The following is a 20,825-nucleotide window of genomic DNA, read 5'->3' as shown; positions in this document are numbered from 1 at the left end:
GTTCTCTCACTGGCACTCTGGGATGTGCCTCTCCCATGACGAAAATGGACAAAACATGAGATGGCAATCCTTGGCCTATAAAAACTTCACCTTGTCGATCCGGTACACAGAACAGGTTGCAGACTGACACCGCAACTCTTAGGAGGTCACGATCGAGACATACATTCTGCAAGTTGTCATGAGTCCTTGCACTGTAGGAATTGAGGCGGCGACATCTGCCGAATCGTCATTGAGCCAGAACAACTCTAAATTGCTGGGGGAGGTCAATTTCTTCAGGGGGAATGTTGTTGTTGCAGTTTGTTGTTTTCTATCTTTCGTCTGCTTGATTCCGTTGAATGACAAAACCCAGGAACTCTGCGACTAAGATGGGGTGCGTCTGGGTCTGAGTCGAGTGGGTCTGACTGGGCAGTTGAACTGGTGACGTGTATCGTGCGGTCCCTGGTTACAATCGGGACATGTATCTTGCACATCGGCATCAATCCTTGCTCTATAGGAGTTGAGGCGGCTGCATCCGCCGCAACGTAATTGAGCCAGAACTACTCTGGTTTGCCGAGGGAGGTCAATTTCTTCGTGTAGAATGGGAGGCGGTCGTTCTTCAAAGACCTCATTCACACCTTAGCTATTCAGCGCATCTGCTATCGTGCCTGCATGAATGGTGTCTAGGCCCGCTTGATATGCCGCTTAATCTAAAGGTTCTCTCTTGTAGCGATGGACCTCACACTGGTTTGCCGGGGGAGGTCAATTTCTTCAGGTGCAATTGGAGACCACCGTGGGGTGCATGATGCCATGATCGTACAATCGTCAAAAAATGATACGATCTCTATGTCTTCTGGAGTGGGAAAGAGGTTAAACAGTGCCGAAGATATCACTTTGGAGAAATCCCTGTTTCACTCTACGTTGATTCCACTTCTTATCCTTAAGTCCCACAAATGACTGGCGACCACACAGACGTTTCAGACCTGGTTGTAGGGACGTGTTGGCAATATGCTCAAATGGGTGACCTTGTCGAATGCTTTCGATAGGTCTAGTGCCACGAGGACCGCCCTATCACATGGCCTGGGATGAACCCACAGCAAATGTTTGTGGTGATGACATGCAAAGCTGCAGCCTTCGAAATCCATACCGATGCTCAGCGAATGGAACTTTTCTGACGAGGCGCGGGAGGAGTAGTCACTCAAGTGTCTTGGCTACTGGAAAGAAAAGGGAGATCGATCTGTCCGCGCCACCTAGCTTGGGTCCTTTCCAGGCTATCAGTAACGGGATCACTCTACCCCTCTTCTACACATCCGGTACTACAAGAATGTTCAAAGACAGGTTGGGGACTGTTGAAAGGTACTCGACTCCAGGATGATCCAGATTCTTCAGCATCAGTTTAGAGATTCTATAGGGGCTCAACGTCTTGGATGATTTGGCGCGCGAATAACATTTGTAACTTCGTCCACGGTAAAATGTGATGGCTGATCTTCGGCTCAGAGGCCACGGATGCGACGAATGGCTCTTCTCCCAGCCCTGTCACTCTCGTGATGCAAAACCAATTGACGTTTGAACTACATGGAGCACCTCTTCGGATCAGTCATAGTTACGCCGTCAAAAGTAAATGAGGTCCTGTCGTCGTGTCTACCGGGGATAAAGAGTGACTTAACAGCAGACCACGGCTTGCCTAAACCGAGACCTAAGTTACATTGCTCCAAGTGCTTCAGCCACAAATTCCACTTATGTTTGTTGACTACCTTGTTTATTTCCAGATTCAGCTCTTTGAATCTAGAGATTCTGTAGGGGCTCAACGTCTTGGATGATTTGGCGCGCGAATAACATTTGTAACTTCGTCCACGGTAAAATGTGATGGCTGATCTTCGGCTCAGAGGCCACGGATGCGACGAATGGCTCTTCTCCCAGCCCTGTCACTCTCTTGATGCAAAACCAATTGACGTTTGAACTACATGGAGCACCTCTTCGGATCAGTCATAGTTACGCCGTCAAAAGTAAATGAGGTCCTGTCGTCGTGTCTACCGGGGATAAAGAGTGACTTAACAGCAGACCACGGCTTGCCTAAACCGAGACCTAAGTTACATTGCTCCAAGTGCTTCAGCCACAAATTCCACTTATGTTTGTTGACTACCTTGTTTATTTCCAGATTCAGCTCTTTGATTCTAGGTTAGTGGGGTCTGTGCAACGACCCCATCACGCTCGTCTGTGAGTACCACAGCCTTCGCCAGGAAATTGGGCCGCACTTGGGGTATTCGACCGATTGTTATAAAGCGAGCGGCTGCTGCATTAATGATGTCTTGGAATTTCCTCTCGGCCACTAGCAAATCAGAGGGGGGTGGCAGTTCACTGAAGCGGCGATTGGTATACTCTCTAAAGCCGGCCTTATCCACCTTCTTCTTATTGATAAACGTCTGGCTCTCAGAGGTTATGAAGTCGGATGGTCGGTCGATGGGGAGAATAATGGGGAGTTGGTCTGATACCAAAGAAATGACGGCTAGCGAGGATACATCGCTCAGGAAATCACGGAATGCAATGGAAATGTCTGGCGAGCTGCTGCATATCCTCGTAATCCTAGTGGGGACATTCTCATTCACCGTGCAAAACGTGTAGCTTTCAATCCTGTCTGCCAGAGCTATGGCAGCTATGGCATAGGGAAGAATGCCATGAAACATGATGCGCATTAAAGTTTTCCAAAACCAAACGATTATGGCCATACAGTAACCCTCTTTTGTCGGGCTTATAAGCTTGGCCATTAACTGGGTAACAACTACTAACCGGCGGTATGTACACGTTGTTTAGCTCTATCGTTAGACAGTACCGGACCTGACTGCTATCCCCATGCACTCCATGTTGGGGTCACAAGCGCCAGGCGGAGGCGAGATGGGTCTATACTGCACGAAATGATGTATCATGAAGGCCAATCCGCCACCACCATTTTTAAGCGATCTTTACATAACACATTTTATCTGTGACAATTGTGCTATCTGCAGGTGTTGGTCAGCTTTGTCTCCTGGATCGCTGTAACCATTATGTTCTTCCGACTCGTAAAATACATTATCTTGTCGATCTTGCCCGGCAGACCATGGCCATTCAATTGCAAAAAAGATACACTTCCCGGCACTGGCCTGGCAATATTGGGGTTGGGATGCTGCTGTTGTGTATATTGCTGCACGAGAAAGGTCGGGGGGTCCAATAGTCCGACGACTAGGACGCAGAAGGCGATGACGACGACGCTTATAACCCACTGTTGTCAATGTTCAATTGAAAGTTTCAGTTTGACAAGTCAATTGTAAAAAAGATACACTTCCCGACACTGGTCTGCCAATATTGGAGATGGGATGCTGTTGTTGCGTATATTGCAGCGCGGGAGAGGTCGGTGCGTTACATAGTCCGACTACGAGGACGCAGAAGGCGACGACGACGACACTTTTGACCCACTGCTGTCAATGTGCAATTGACAGTTTCAGTTTGACAATTCAATTGCAAAACAGATACACTTCCCGGCACTGGTCTGGCAATGTTGGGGTTGTGTATAATGCCGCACGGGGGTGGTGGGGGGTTACATAGTCCGAGGACGAGGACGCAAAAGGCGACGACGACGACACTTTTGAGCTATTGCTTTCAATGTTCGCACAGCACCTTGCAACATATTCAGCCCGGCACGGGATAGTTGTTAGCACCACACAGGCTGGAACATTGAGGTCAAATCTCTATGGTGTTCATGGCTGTCACGAGAAGCTTAGCTTCGAGCTACCGGGCGCGTCCACAGGTTGTGGATAGTGGAATTCTCTATAAGGAGTAGCTGCAATGGCAGTTGCGGATAATCAGCGGTATCGAGCGAAGAGTCTCAGTGAGAGGCCGGCCGGCACCGACTCTTGCACAAATACTGAGTGCCTATGCTGCTCAATATGACAAGGAGGGTTATTATATAAATAACCAATGGTCAACCTGTTCCCACGGCGATAGGTCCTTTGGACCAGAACGAGCTTGCTTACCTACAGGAGCTTGACGAGGATCGCAACCTCCACATGCAAATTTGGGTACAACAACAACCACGACGCATATGACCCACTGCTGTCAATGTTCGCACGACTTTGCTCTCGTAGTCACTTAAGGCCAAAACAAGATCGAAAAATTTTCCACTCCATGCTACGGTTACACCTCACTGACACCGGCCGTTGATGTAGGCGGTTCTGGCAAACTGAAAACAACCAGGACCCCGCGTTCTTTTCAATCCCGCACGGACCAGAAGCGTGCGGAGAAGGCACTCCGGGATGTGCCTCTCCCATGACGAAAACAGGACGAACACTTACACTGAGGCCGCTGTCCTTGCCGATGAAGGATTCCATCGAGTCAATCCGGTGGGTACAACCGGCTGTCATGGGATTAATTATACCCACCACCATAGGATGGGGGTATACTAATCTAGTCATTCCGTTTGTAACACCTCGAAAAATTCGTCCAAGAACCCATAAGGTATATATTTTTGATCGTCTCGTCATTCTGAATTGATCTAGCTATGCCCGTCCATCTGTCGAAATCGCGATAGAGGTCGAAAGCGTAAAGCTAGCCGCTTGATATTTTGCACAAGTACTTAATATCGATGCATTTCGTTGGGGATTGCAAATGGGCCATATCGGTTAAGATTTGGATATAGCTCCCATAAAAACCGGTCTACCGATTTGACTTCTTGATCCCCTGGAAGCCGCAATTTGTGGCCGATGTGGCTGAAATTTTGCAAGTGGTATTCTGTTACGACTTCCAACAACTATGCTTAGTACGGTCCGAATCGGTCTATAACCTGATATAGCTCCTATATAAACCGATCTCCCGTTTGAACTTCTTGAGCCCTTGCAAGCCGCAATATTTGTCCGATTGAGCTGAAAGTTGTCATCTGCTATTTTGTAATGACCTCCAACAACTGTGCTATGTACGGTCCGAATCGGTCTACAACCTGATATAGCTCCCATATAAACCGATCTCCCGATTTGACTTCTTGAGCCCTTACAAGCCGCAATTTTTGTCCGATTGGGCTGAGATTTTGCATGTGGTGTTCTGTTATGACTTCCAACAACTTCGCCGAGTACGGTCCGAATCGATCTATAACCTGATATAGCTCACATATAAACCGATCAACCGATTTGACTTCTTGAGCCTTACAAGCCGCAATTTTTGTCCGATGTGGCTGAAATTTTGCATGTAGTATTCTGTTATGACTTCCAACAACTCTGCCTAGTACGACCCAAATCGGTCTATAATCTAATATAGCTCCCATATAAACCGATCTCCCAATTTTACTTCTTGAGCCCCTGGAAGCCGCAATTGTTGTCCGATTTGGCTGAAATTTTGCATGTGGTATTCTGTTATGACTTACAACAACTGTGTTGAGTACGGCCCGAATTGGCCCATAACCTGATATAGCTCCCATATAAACCGTTCTCCCGATTTGACTTCTTGAGCCCTTACAAACCGCAATTTGTGTCCGATTTGGCTGAAATTTTCCAGATGGTGTTCTGTTATGACTTCCAACAACTGTACTATGTACGGTCCAATTCGGTCTATAATCTGATATAGCTCCCATACAAACCCATCTCCCGATTTGACTTCTTGAACCCTTACAAGCCGCTACTTGTGTCCGATTTGGCTGAAATTTTGCATGTGGTATTCTGTTATGACTTTCAACAACTGTGCCGAGTACGGTCCAAATCGGTCTATAACCTGATATAGCACCCATATAAACCGTTCTCCCTATTTTACTTCTTGAACGCAACACCAGCAAGTTACTTAAATTCCCTCCATTTGAAACTGCTTAAAATTTACAAATAGCGCCTTTTCATCAACTCTATATGCCATAAAAAAAGAAATATTTTGCCAATTATTACATATCATTTTCACTTTGGTCCTTACCTCATATAAAACTTGATCCCAATAATCATACCAGGGCTCAGGAACATCGCCCACCAATAAACATTGCCACCAATCTGACATGTTGTCCGTGCGATGACGTCGTAAGCCATGGCGATCAAACTCAACCACACAGCCAGTAGATGTTGTCACAGCAATATGCAAATCCGTGGTATTATTATAATCACTGGAAGGACATACAACAAAAAAAAAAAACAAATAAAGGAAAAGGACACTCACAGATACTGTTACAACAAGGAAATGCACAGAAAAGAAGGAAAAAAAAAGCAAAATCAAGGATGTAATTGATTTAAGTATAGATTTCCAGCTAAAAGGAATAAATTGAAGGAGACAACAGCTCTCATATGCGAGAAGCGGTAATACACAAAAGCCACAACTTTTTGCAAAACTAGGGGGGGTGGGGAAAACAGAAATTGAAATGGAAAATACCACAGAACAAGAGAAGAAAAACCAAAAAAAAAAGCAAAAAAAAAAACAAGAAAAGGTATACTCACTTGAGAAAATCACCTGTGGTGGGACGTAAAACTATAGCACAAGGATATTGATTGGCTCGAACAAATGGATAAGGCAAACGAAATGGCAGCAAACGAGTGGCCATGATGTGACAAACGAAATTATTATCATTTGAATCATCGTCCTCGGCGTCGCTGCCTTCGTCCTGCTCATCAACATGAACTTCATTGGTATTGTCCTCAACTGAGTGGCGGTGGCAACTATCCAGATCATTCTGCTCTTCATTATCATCACGATTATTGTCATTATTAACGTCACCATTGCTGCTGAGTAGATGGTGTCCTTTAGTGATTGCAGCTGGGGAATTATTTGTTTTTGTTGCTGTCACAGTCCTTTTCTTATTCTTGTGCCGTTTGTTACCGCCACCGCCACCGCTGCCGCCATCACTACTGCCATGTCTGTCCAATGGTGTTTTACATTGTGGACAAATGTGTGGCAATGTAAAACAGAAAACTTTCACAGTGCAATGATGAAAGCATAAAATACCCGGGTCTGAGGTAATTGTGGCTGGTGTTGTTGTTGTCATTGCTGACTCTGTTGTTCGGTTATTTGGAGTACCTCCAGCTTCTCCAATACTGCCATCTGCAAGAGGGTCTGGTGCTGCAGTTTTACCAGAACTCATGACTCTTGTTGTCATCTTTTCCCTAGATTCCAAAGCAAAGGATGAGACTCGTTTTGAAGTCGTTGGAGTTGGCAATGACAATGATGTTGCTACCTTTGTTGTCTTCAATGTTAACATGAACTATTCTTGTCTTTTATTTTTTGTTTTTCTTTTTTCTACTTGTCCAAGTTCTGCTCTTCAACCACACTAAATTGATTCGCTTTTATGGCTTTTTTTCCACTGGCCAGCAATATTGAAAATGAAAAGGCTCTCCCCTTGATTTGATCGAGGTAGCGTTTATGGTGTTTAAATCCTGTCGTCCTTTTCTGTTAGCATAGCTAGAAAGTCTGCAATGAGATGGAAGAAAGAAAGTTTAGTTGACATTAAGGTTTGACAACTGTTTCAGGGATTTCAGTTAAGTTTTCATCTATATCAGGCAGTTGTGACCCATCGATGCTGGTTCTCCCATAACCAAGCCACAAACATTTTTGCAATGCTTGCGGTTTTCGTTTCATTCAAAATCATTGAATGGTTGTGACATAGAGACCCTAAACTTAAGTGCGAATATAAGTCGACTATGTAGAATCACTACTAAATGAAGAAGGATGTAAAAGCCAAGTAATATACATTACGGATAACTTTTTCGCCGGGAAAAAATAGGATACTACATTTGTTGATAACCGAATAAGGGGGGATCGGACTCTCCCCCCATTTCCAAAAACGCCAGATCTCGGAGTTGCGGTACACTGATTTCAATTTTGCATGCCATCTTTTGGTACCCCTAAAACACGAAATTGGTATAAAAGTTATGGGTCAAATAACCAAGGGGGGACGTCCCATCCCAAACCCCACCCGAACGGAAATGTTTGCCGATTAGGACAATATGGGTATCAAATGAAAGGTATTTAGAGGTACGGTACGAACTTGGCATTAAAATGTCACCCTAATTGTCGGGTGGTCCCCCCACTCCAAATAACACCACCCAATAGGACACTTTGGCCGATTTGGGCAATATGGGCATTAAATGAAAGGTATTTAAAAACAGAGTACAAATCTGCCAAAAAAAATTTATGCCAGGGTGTCTGAGGGGCCTCCCCACACCCCAAAACCCCCAGCAGGACATATTTATCGATTGGGACAATATGGATATCAAATAAAAGGTCTTTGGGAGTTAATTACGATTCTGGTATACACATTTGGGACAAAGTCTGGGACCGGCTCAACCATTAAATACCCTTCGATAGGGTGCGTAGTTCAATATGGGAATTAAAAGAAAGGTCTTTAACAGTAGAGTTCAAATCTAATGTTGATATAAGGATTCAAGTGTGCGGGTCACGTTCTGCCGTTCAGCAGGACATGAAGATGGTGACAAAAAAGTACACAAGTTAATTGTCTTTTGGTACTTAGCGTCGGGGGGACCGACCTCCTCCTCCTTCCAATAAAAACTACACCAATTTGTCATGTAGCGTCCTACCGAGAACATATTGTACTCAAATGAAAGGATATGTCAGAGGGTGGGATTCCCCTCTGACATATCCTTCCCCTATCCTACCCAAAAAACGGAATTGAAAAAAATATATGAAGGCCGATCAGGATAGAATAGGACAGCAATAAAAGGTCTTTGGTGGTAGAGAACACCTTTTACCCTCAAATTAGGATAGACAGAGCAGGATTTGCGGATCTTTAAAATGTGGTATTCCAAGTGGTTACTTTGAATTTGAGTGAAGATAAGTAATCCACAAAAAAATTAAATACTGTGGATCTGAACGAGACCCGTAGCCCTTGTAAATGCTTGACAAAATGGGGCTCAAACAAAATCGTGCTCTAGCACGATGGTGATATTATCTCAGAGTCCGCCTCCTCAACTCCCTTTAAACGGGCCGTATTTGCCTACTATGGCAATAAGGGGCTCAAATAATAGGTATTTGATAGTAGACAACGGTTTAGATATCCAATTTTGAGGACAGGAGTTTGGGAGTCCGCTCACCCCATAAACTCCGCCTAAACCAATGGCAATTGGAACACTAATATCAGCACTATGCTGATATTTCTTCTGGGCTAAGTGCTTTGGTGGCCCCCTCACCCTACATACCCCTCCAACTGGACATATTTGAGGACTATGGCAAAAAGGGGCTCAACTGTTTTATGGCCAAGTGTTTTAGGGATACCTAACCTCATAAACTCCCCCTAAAACCACACATATATATGTAGCTCAAATGTAGTTCTTTGGGAGAAGGGTATGAATCCGACTTCCACTTTCGGGACATAGAGTTTGGTTACTCCAATCCATGACCAAAACCAAGAGGACTAATTAAATCTTAAACCCAAACTTTAATGAAATATCTCCGAAACCAGTGGAGATTTTGTAGACCTCAAGCGAACGTTTTTGTAGGGATTTTCGAGCACTGTCCAGACTGACACGGGACATCCAACACGGGATAGCTATAAGCACCACACAGGCTGGAAATATAGATTCTTGTGTGGTGTCCATCGTTATCACGGGACGCTTAGCAAAAAGCTAACGGGCGCGTCCACAGGTTTTTATGTGAAGCAGCTGCAAATGCGGCCCCAGGCAGTCAGCGATTTTCGAGAGGAGAATCTCAGTGAGGAGTCAGGTGGCACTGGCTCTTAATTAAATACTGAGTGCCAATGATACTCGAGATGACAAGGCGAGTTATTGGCGCCTTCAAATAACCAATGACCAACAACAGCGTCTGTTCCCAGGTTAGGGCGGCTGAAGGCGAGCGTCGGATCTTAGAGCAAGCGGATCGCCACAACGAGGTATATATGTGTAATCCCACAAAACCTATGCGGATGGGGAGCCAGTAACCCGCCCCCGCAAAACTATGGGAGATAAAGAAATAGTAAAAACGGACATTCCCCCACGCAAACGAAAAAAGGACCATGATTTGCGCACTCTTTATAGTGAAGGTGCAGTATACGCGCTAGCGGATGTATTAGAGAAGTACAAGGCAGATATTAGCGCCTTACAGGAAGTGCGATGGACTGGGTATGGCGTCAAAACAACACCAAACGGCGACAAACTATACTAAAGCTGCCATAACACGAGGCACGAATTTGGATGTGGATTTGTGTTTCGTCGGAGACTGAAACACCTTGTCTCCAGCTTTATTCCGGCTGGATGAGAAGCTAGCCACAATCCGCATAAAAGCCAAATTCTTCAACAACAGCCATATTTGTGCCCATGCAACGATGAAAGACAAGGACAAGCAGACCAAGGATATTTTCTACGAGCGCCTAGAGGGATAATAAGACCGCTGCCCCTCCGGTGATATTAAATTCGTTCTGAGAGAATTTAATGCGAAGATAGGGAAAGAAGACATTTTTGGTCCAACAGTCGGAAAGTTTAGACTCCACGAGATAACGTCTTGTAATGGGTTGAGGCTGATAGATTTCGCCGCGACAAAAAACATGGTAGGTAGTAGCACCAGATTTCAACATAAAAATATTCACAAAGCCACATGGCTGTCACCTGATCAAAACACGAGAAACAAATTGATCACGTTGTGATAGATGGAAGGCATTCATCAAGCGTGTTAGTTGTACGATCGATCCGTGGAGCGAATATAGATTCGGATCATTACCTTGTTGCAGCAAAGGTTCGCACCCGATTGAACATGGCGAGGTGCGATCTGACACTGCACGGAAGCTGGACACTGAAAATCTGCAAAGACAACAGATGGCACTTCACTCGAATGACCCAACTGCTCGATGAAAGCACTCCTTGTTCCGATGATATAATGGCACAATGGCAAATCATTGCCCACTCTATGGAAAATGCCGCGAAATCCGTCCCTGAGTACTGGAAGCCTCCTCCAAAAAACCCATGGTATGACCAAGAGTCTCGAGGTGCAACTGAAGCCAAGAATGCGGCATATAGAGCAACCCTACAATCAGTTGCAACGCGCAGGATGAAGGAGAGGTATTGGGAGAAAAGGAGAAAGGAGAAACGTCTATTCCGCAGAAAGAAAAAGAAAATAAAGTCCGAAATTCTACCAAAGAATTAAACATCAAGCCTATGGCTTTGGTGCAGGCACATTCTCCTGCAGCGACAAAGAAGGAAATCTGGTAACAGACACAGATAACATCCTGAGGATATGGAAAGAACATTTTATCCAACTGCTAGTGTCCGACGTTGGCGGAGGAGAGGATACCGCAGAACCAATCCCTGATGATGGTAAAGAATGTTTATCTCCTTGTTAGAATGAGGTCCAAGTAGCAGTGACCCGACTAAAGAACAACAAGGCAGCAGGAGCCGACGGGTTACCCGCTGAACTGGAGGCGACACGCTGCTAAGGCGTATGCATCAGCTTATCTGCGCAATCTGGCTGGAAGAACGCAAACCCGATGATTAGAGCCTCCGCATACTATGTCCCGTACACAAGAAAGGAGACAAGACGGAATGTGCCAACTACAGAGGAATAAGTCTCCTGCACATCACATACAAGATACTCTCCTAGTCAGAATGAGTTCCAAGTAGCAGTGACCGGACTAAAGAACAACAATGCAGCAGGAGCCTACGGGTTAACCGCTGAAGTATTTATGACAGGAATACAGAGTAAAAAGTCTCCTCTCCATCGCATACAAGATACTCTCAAGGGTACTATTAAAAGATTAAAACCCAAAGTCAATGTGATAATTGGGCCCTATTAATGGTGCCTTAGACCTGGTAAATCAGCACTAGACCAGATATTCACATTGCCCCACATCGCAGAAGTTAGAATGTCCGCCTATGACTCTGATCGCTTGAGTTTTAATCCAGGCAAAAACGTCAGAAAAAAATTTCAGGAGTGGTTGTGCCCTCCTAATGTTGACGACATTTGCGTGGTACTTTGCCATGTTAAAACTTCTCCCCAAAGAAGTGCCGCACTGCGGAACGCCGTTCGGACTCGGCTCTGCAGCAACAAACAAGCACCAGAGCTATTTCGAGGTTTATGAAGTTTACTACATTTAATGGGTTTTTTTTTTCGACGTTTACAACTTTTTGACTATCGAAAACCTAGGGACCATCTCTGCTTATCATAGAGCTTAAAATTGTATAGGACAACAGTTTTGAATTTGCGCACCTGCTTTAACCCATGGCTTGACCAAATTTTATCGGTTTCTTCACCGTTAAAAATGTAACATTGCCATGCCAAAACACAATTCATTTACAACACCAACCTTTACTAGAAATCATTTTCTCTACATTTGGTCCCAGAGGACAGTGATGTCTCTGCTCCTTCGTTTTTACCTTTTTTTTTTAAGTTGAAAACCATTAAGAAAAATCTTTGTAATGTTTTGGAATTCTGTTTTACTTTGCTGTGGCTTTGTCCACAATAGCCGCCATTCATTCAGTTCAAGTTTTGCAACAACGTTTAAAGTGGTTTCGTTGTTTCGGGTTTGGATGCTCTCGATTTTCTTGTTGTTGGTGGCATTATTTTCCACTCTATTCAAGAGCGGTGAGTTTTCCATTCATCCTTGCCAAAAGAAGGGGTTGCTCAAAAGAACTTTGTGTACATGGAAGTGTTTGAGAAGGGCTCTTTTGTAGTTGTAAAAGCAAAAAAACTAAGCGAGGGGGATTAATGTTAAAATTCAAATTTAAACTCCACACTCTATGAAGGCCCGGGGCTTACAGACTGGGTTTTTGCCATTTGTCTATGGCCCGTACGATAACCCTTTGTCATGATTATATTGACCATTGCAATTTTTATTATTGTCGTAGGATTTTGTTTTTGTGTGGTTAGAGTGAGTGAGTTTGCAGTTGTAGCTCCTGTTGTCAATATTGCTTTAACATGCTTAAAACATGTTTATTGGTAACTTTTTTATTGCCTTCTATTCTTCTTGGCCGACAAGTACCAAATGCTCGACAATGCTCGAATACACATCACATCTATGCTGCCGCTAGGATCATCGCCATTATCCCAGCAAGCACAGCACAGCACACCTGTGTTTGTGCGCTTGAGTATGGGTCCATGTGTCTCCTAAGTATTCCATAACTGTAACTGTGGCCATATCCTTTACCTTTATCCTGTATGGCCAAATGGTTATAGCCCATTGGGCCGCTGTATGACAATGCCTGTAGTCAGCAGCAACTGCTGATTAGATTTGATTTAAAATTGAGACATTTGTATGCAAAGTGTTTAGAAATTTTACCAAGGCCCATCTATGTTGATGGTAATACGGTTGCTACCTCTCGTCGTTCTCATCCTGTCATAGTTGTTATTATCTTTTGCGGCAGGTTGTGTGGTGCGTATGAGATTTTTTGGTTTTTGGCATTTGGGTAATCTCAACTACATGGACCAATCTCAATATGGTCAATTTCCGTTTTGTGTCCCATCGAATATGTTTTTTGCTACGCTTTGAATTTCAAATAAGGGCAACATAGAAACAAAAAAGCAAACACCAACGAAAATTTCATGGACTTTTTTTTTTATTACTTTAGAATGTTAAATAAAACAGTAGCTGTATGACCACAAGATATTGGAAAGTATTTTTATGTTAAAGACACTTGGCTTAATGAAACTTTGGCCTTTGGCCATTGGTGCTCATCATTAGGACTGGCAACATCGTAAACTGCTTTATCTATATAAGGCTAATAACTTTTATGTGGTGAAACATTTTTAGTCTATAGAAAAATTTTCTGAAAAGTTCCAACAATTTCAAAGGTAGGCATACTTCAATTGGAACTAATAACATGGTAATAACATTAGCCGATTATATGGACAAGGACAAGAACTTTGCTATCTAAGTATCAAAAGTGAAAATTAAACCTGCCTAGGGGGAGAAGAACGCCAATCTACCTTGAGATTAATAGCCCACTGTCACAAACACAAAAATACTGTGAATAAAATTTGTAAAAACAGAACTTCAAGTAAAGTAGTCTTTGTGCAACGTATCCCATAACATCATCAAACACCCAAATGCAAATTTTGCCCATGAACATTCCACTAAGGAACCGGGGCAAATTTCTCACATATCAATGAGTGCAGTCCAATTCAAGTTTAAGCTCAATGATAAGGGGCCTCCTTTTTATAGCTGAGTCCGAACAACATGCCGCAGTGCGACACCTCTTTGGAGAGAAATTTTACATGGCATAGTATGTCACAAATGTTGCCAGCATTAGGAGGGGAAAACCACCGCTGAAAATTTTTTCTAATTTTTTTCCATTAAATCTCTGGAGAACGTATTTTTCCCTCCACTGTAGCAGATCTCTCAACTAGAAAACAGTTCAAAATTCATCTGTTCTGGGTGCCGGGCCACAGAGATATTCCAGGGAATTGTAAAGCGGATGAGCTTGCGAGACTAGGAACTACCCCACACATTCCAGTGCTACTGGAATTTGTGGCTACACCTCCAGCGACATGTAAGCTAAGTTTTCAGGACCAGGCCCGAAGGACAACGAATGATAGATGGTCTCAAACAGGGGGCTGTGAGCATTCCAAAACTATGTGGCCTACTCTAGACTGGAAGAGGTCTACTGCTTTGCTGTCATTGGCTAGAACAGACGTCTCAGTCATTGTGTCCGTCATGACAGGTCAACTGTCTGAAGATTGCCAGCAACGACTTTTGCAGAAGCTGTGAGGACATCGAAGAAAAAAAGACTATGTTTTAGAGTTCCACTTTAGGTTCTCATTTCTTTGAAAACCTGACTCCGCCTCCGGGAAGATTGCCAAACTCCGACTTAAAAGTCGACTCCGAGCAAGGTGAAAATTGCATGATTTATGCCGCCATAGCAGCTTGTTCAATTTTATAGAACAAAATATTGGTCTTTTTAGTATCTATATCCAAGAATAGGCCGATCTGAACCCTGTATATGGTTGTCGAAAAGCCTAACATAAGTCACAGTGTAAATTTCAGTGAAACCTTAGACCAAGAGATCGGTCTGTATGACAGCTATATCCAAATCTTGACCGATCTGTGCCGAATTGACGAAGGATGTCGAAGGCCCTAGTCACAAATGTCGGCAACATCGGCCAATAAATACGCCTTTTATGGGCCTAAAATCTTAAATCGAGAGATCGGTCTATATGTAAGCTATATCCAAATCTATACCGATCTGAGCCAAATTTAGGAAGGATGTTGAAGGGCCTAACGCAACGTTCTGTCCAAATTTCGGCGAAATCGGACTGTAAATGCGCCTTCTATTGACCCCAGACCTTTAATCGAGAGATCGGCCTATATGGCAGCTATATCCAAATCTTGACCGATCCGGGCTTAATTGTAGAGGGGTGTCGAAGGGCCTAATAGAACTCACTGTCCCAAATTTTGGCAAAATCGGACAATAAATGCGCCATTTATGGACCCAAAACCTTAAATCGAGAGATCGGGCTTTATGGCAGCGATATCCAAATCTGGACCGATCTGGGCCAAATTAAAGAAGGATGCCGAAGGGCCTAATACAACTCACTGTACCAAATTTGAGCAAAATCAGATAATAAATGTGGCTTTTAGGGGCCTTAGACCCTAAATCGGTGGATCGGTCTATATGGCAGCTATATCCAAATCTTAACCGATCTGGGCAAAATTGATGGAGGATGTCGACTGGCCTATAGCAACTCACTGTCCCAAATTTTAGCAAAATCGGATAGTGAATGTGGCTTTTATGGGCCTTAGACCCTAATTCGCCGCATCGGCCTATATGGGGGCTATATTATAGCCCATCGCATAGAGCCCATCTTCGAACTTAACCTGCTTATGGACAAGAAAAGAATCTGTGCAAAGTTTCAGATTTTACAACGAACAAGAATATATGTACTGTATAGGGTCGGAAATGGATATTTCGATATGTTGCAAACGGAATGACAAAATGAATATAACCTCTCATTCCATGGTGGTATAAAAATTATGTCCTTCAACTAAATTTATTTTGTATAAAATTTTAACAGAATCCCTGGTTGTGGGTTCCCAAGATTCTTCTGTTTGTAACTCATCGAAATATTCGTCTAAGACCTTACAGGGTATATATATTCTTCATCGTCATGACATTCTAAGTCGATCTAGCCATGTCCGTCCGTCTATCCGTCCGTCCGTCCGTTCGTCTGTCTGACGAAAGCACGCTAACATTCGAAGAAGTAGAGCTAGCTGCTTGAAATTTTGCACAAGTACTTCTTATTAATGAAGATCGGTTCGGACTGTAAATGGGCTATATCGGTCCACGTTTTGATAAACCGATCTTGACTTCTTGAGCCACTAGAGGACGCAATTCTTATCCGATTTGGCTGAAATTTCGCACAAAATGTTTCGTTATGATTTCCAATAACTGTGCCAAATATGGTTCAAATCGGTCAATAACCTGATATAGCTGTCTAATAAACCGATCTGGGGTCTTGACTTCTTGAGCCTCTAGAGGGCGCAGTTCCTATCCGATTTGGCTAGAATTTCGCATGACGTATTTCGTTATGACTTCCAACAACTGTTCTAAGTATGGTTCAAATAAGTTCATAACCTGATGTAGCTGTCATACAAACCGATCTGGGATCTAGACGGCGCAGTTCCTATCCGATTTGGCTGGAAATTTGCATGACGTTTTTCGCTATGACTTCCAACAACTGTTCTAAGTATGGTTGAAATAAGTTCATATCCAGATATAGCTGCCATATAAACCGATCTTGTGCCTTGACTTCTTTACCCACTAGAGAACGCAATTCGTATTCGATTTGGCTGAAATTTTGCGTGAGGTGTTTTGTTATGATTTCCAACAACTGTTCTAAGTATGGTGTGCCAAATATGGTTCAAATCGGTTCATAACCTGATATAGCTGTCATACAAACCGATCTTGTGTCTTGGCTTCTTGAGCCTCTAGAGTGCGCAATTATTATCCGATTGGAATGAAATTTTGCACGACGTGTTTTGTTATGATATCCAACAACTGTGCTAAGTATGGTTCAAATTGGTCCTTAACCTGATATAGCAGTCATATAAACCGATCTTGGGTTTTGACTTCTTGAGCCTCTAGAGGGCGCAATTCTTATCCGATTTGAATGAATTTTGGCACGACGTGTTTTGTTATGATATCCAACAACTGTGCCGAGTATAGTTCAAATCGGTTCATAACCTGATATAGCTGTCATATAAACCGATCTTGAGCACTTGACTTCTTGAGCTTCTAGAGGTCGCAATTCCTATCCGTTTTGAATGAATTTTTGCACGAAGTATTTTGTTATGATATCCAACAACTGTGCCAAGTATGGTTCAAATCGGTTCATAACCTGATATAGCTGTCATATAAACCGATCTTGGGCACTTGACTCCTTGAGCTTCTAGAGGTAGCAATTTCTATCCGATTTGGCTGAAATTTTGCATGACGTATTTTATTCTTACTTTCAACAACTGTGTCAAATAAGGTTCAAATCGGTTCATAACCTGATATAGCTGCCATATAAACTGATCTGGGATCTTGACATCTTGAGCCTTTAGTGGCCGCAATTATTATCCAATTTGGTTTAAATTTTATACAACTTTCTAAATCATTCTATAACCTGATATAGCCTCCATATAAACCGATCTCCCTATTTTACTTCTTGAGCCCCTAAAAGGTTCAATTCTTATTCGATTTGGCTGAATTTTTACACATAGACTTCTACTGTGGACTCCAACATTCAATTCATGTAGCATACCAATTATTTTCTTTTCTTATATTCTTTGAGATACCGGGAAGAACTGGACAAATGCGATCCATGGTGGAGGGTATATAAGATTCGGCCCGGCCGAACTTAGCACGCTTTTTTTTTTAGCTTTAGTATTTCCCAAACATCCCTTTGCGGAACAAATTGGAGGGAAACTAACTTCTCACAATATCAATTGAGTGTTGCCCGATTCAAATTTAAGCTCAATGATAAGGGGACCTCCTGTTTTATGCCGAGTCCGAACGGCGTGTCACTGAAAAGTGACACCTCTTGGTTGAGAAGTTGTACATGGCTGAAATACTCACAAATGTCGCCAGCATTTGGTGAGGGGATAACCACCGCTGAAAAATGATGTAAGGTGTTCTCGCCGGCACGATTTGAACCCGGACGCTTGGGTATGATAGGCGGGCATGATAACCTATGCACCACAGTGACACGCTTTTAAAGGGTGATTTTTTTGAGGTTAGGATTTTCATGCATTAGTATTTGACAGATCACGTGGGATTTCAGACATGGTGTCAAAGAGAAAGATGCTCAGTATGCTTTGACATTTCATCATGAATAGACTTACTAACGAGCAACGCTTGCAAATCATTGAATTTTATTACCAAAATCAGTGTTCGGTTCGAAATGTGTTTCGCGCTTTACGTCCGATTTATGGTCTACATAATCGACCAAGTGAGCAAACAATTAATGCGATTGTGACCAAGTTTCGCACTCAGTTTACTTTATTGGACATTAAACCAACCACACGAATGCGTACAGTGCGTACAAAAGAGAATATTGCGTCTGTTTCTGAGAGTGTTGCTGAAGACCGTGAAATGTCGATTCGTCGCCGTTCGCAGCAATTGGGTTTGTGTTATTCGACCACATGGAAGATTTTACGCAAAGATCTTGGTGTAAAACCGTATAAAATACAGCTCGTGCAAGAACTGAAGCCGAACGATCTGCCACAACGTCGAATTTTCAGTGAATGGGCCCTAGAAAAGTTGGCAGAAAATCCGCTTTTTTATCGACAAATTTTGTTCAGCGATGAGGCTCATTTCTGGTTGAATGGCTACGTAAATAAGCAAAATTGCCGCATTTGGAGTGAAGAGCAACCAGAAGCCGTTCAAGAACTGCCCATGCATCCCGAAAAATGCACTGTTTGGTGTGGTTTGTACGCTGGTGGAATCATTGGCCGTATTTTTTCAAAGATGCTGTTGGACGCAACGTTACGGTGAATGGCGATCGCTATCGTTCGATGCTAACAAACTTTTTGTTGCCAAAAATGGAAGAACTGAACTTGGTTGACATGTGGTTTCAACAAGATGGCGCTACATGCCACACAGCTCGCGATTCTATGGCCATTTTGAGGGAAAACTTCGGAGAACAATTCATCTCAAGAAATGGACCGGTAAGTTGGCCACCAAGATCATGCGATTTGACGCCTTTAGACTATTTTTTGTGGGGCTACGTCAAGTCTAAAGTCTACAGAAATAAGCCAGCAACTATTCCAGCTTTGGAAGACAACATTTCCGAAGAAATTCGGGCTATTCCGGCCGAAATGCTCGAAAAAGTTGCCCAAAATTGGACTTTCCGAATGGACCACCTAAGACGCAGCCGCGGTCAACATTTAAATGAAATTATCTTCAAAAAGTAAATGTCATGGACCAATCTAACGTTTCAAATAAAGAACCGATGAGATTTTGCAAATTTTATGCGTTTTTTTTTTAAAAAAAAGTTATCAAGCTCTTAACAAATCACTCTTTACTTGTTTCAATTATTTTTCGCCCATCAATGAATGTTTAGCTAGAGTTTTGCCTATTAAAAATGGTATTACCAATTACAATCAAATTAACTGCCATGGAAAATATCATTATGTCCTTTCTAATATGACCATTAACGGTGTATGAATTTAAAACGCTTTGTAAATGTATGTTAATACCCGCTATGGTTAACCACAAATTACCACACCACATAACAGCACACAGATAGCATTGGCTGGTGAAAATTGTGCATGAATTAACCCTATATATGGTAAAGGTGTTTATAATTAAATTATGTTTATGTTTCTCTTAATGCTGGCTGCTCTTGTAAAGAGTTTACACACAATTAGTAGGAGACTAAACAATATGGTCAGGAGAGTAGGTGTACTCTCTCTCTTTCTCGAATGCTCTCCTTGTGTTTTGCTCTTTTGCTTGATATAATCATAATCGATTGCATTGGTTAGGGCACATGTGTGAGAAGTGTTTTAAACACCCACTGCAGACCGGCGTTCATTAGCATGCATGCCATTATAATAACAACAATAAAAAATGTAAACAAACCGGTAAATGTCACAAGTGTTTGTTAAGGGCAAACTCACCTATTAACCAGAGAGAGAGAGAGAGACAATACAGCTATGAGAGTAAGACACTGAGTGAGTAAATGTGGTGAGTACGACATTGGGCGTATAACATTAGGCTGTTATGAAGCAAAGAGACAAACAAGCAGCTATTCAGCTTAACATTGTGTCAACTCAAATGCAAAGAAGAGCAACAGCTTTGTCTGAGTGGCCATGTACAAACAGTTCGAATCATTCAATTAGGAGGGCGCACAACAACAACACCAAACACCATCACTGACGGTGGAGCCTAAAACAGAAAACCGTTAACAGGGGTTGACTAACACAATGTTGCACCCTTGACGCAATAGTTAATGGCGAGCATTGGTTGCAAACGGTCGTGTTTCGAAACTCAAAGCGGCAAAATAACCACCATTACCATACATCAAATAATGACAAATAAAGAAAAACCCATACTTTTTTGAATTTTCCTCAAACAAAAAGCAATAAAAATAAAAACCTATAACAAACAAATCGTTCAAAGAAACCATAAAAATTGTTGGTTTAAAGTTTAAAGTGAATTGAAATTGAAGTGCGGAAACTTGAACAGTGAAGTGAAAAATCCAATCAGTCTAGAGTAAAAATTATTTGAAGGTGGTTGAAATTGAAAGGAGTTGAATAAAGTGCTGGTAAATTTTATGCAAAAAATATAACAAAACAAAAAAGTTGAAGAAAAAGTATTGAGAACTAAAAAAAAAAAATTGTTTCAAAGTCCTTGTTGTTAAACGAAATCGGGAAACACCCCTCAAAACTAAAAATTATATAAAATTGGAATTCAAATTCTTATGGCAATAAAATCTTCCCA

The 20,825-nt window shown here is 42.6% G+C and overlaps 1 protein-coding gene and 1 long non-coding RNA gene across 4 annotated transcripts in view; one reads left to right on the top strand and one right to left on the bottom strand.

Annotated features, from left to right (window-relative positions):
• The window catches only part of LOC106083964 (uncharacterized), a 285,492-nt gene that overhangs the window by 10,344 nt on the left and 254,323 nt on the right, over positions 1-20,825 (bottom strand). For all 3 annotated transcript variants that reach the window (XM_013247302.2, XM_059364245.1, XM_013247306.2), the window contains 2 exons: positions 6,408-7,374; positions 5,896-6,079 (listed from right to left, as the gene is read on the bottom strand). In XM_013247302.2, coding sequence (XP_013102756.2) covers positions 5,896-6,079; positions 6,408-7,165 — 942 coding nt within the window. In that variant the 5' untranslated portion in view covers positions 7,166-7,374. The remainder of the gene's footprint in view (positions 1-5,895; positions 6,080-6,407; positions 7,375-20,825) is intronic.
• LOC131995534 (uncharacterized) overlaps positions 20,244-20,825 on the top strand; it is a 154,539-nt gene continuing 153,957 nt past the window's right edge. The window contains exon 1 of the long non-coding RNA XR_009397486.1: positions 20,244-20,649. This is a non-coding gene — a long non-coding RNA (uncharacterized LOC131995534). The remainder of the gene's footprint in view (positions 20,650-20,825) is intronic.

The sequence above is a fragment of the Stomoxys calcitrans genome, chromosome 3 (assembly GCF_963082655.1).
Source record: "Stomoxys calcitrans chromosome 3, idStoCalc2.1, whole genome shotgun sequence".
Lineage (NCBI taxonomy): Eukaryota > Metazoa > Arthropoda > Insecta > Diptera > Muscidae > Stomoxys > Stomoxys calcitrans.
The sequence above is the reverse complement of the archived record's forward strand: the minus strand, read 5'-3'. Positions and strand labels throughout refer to the sequence as shown.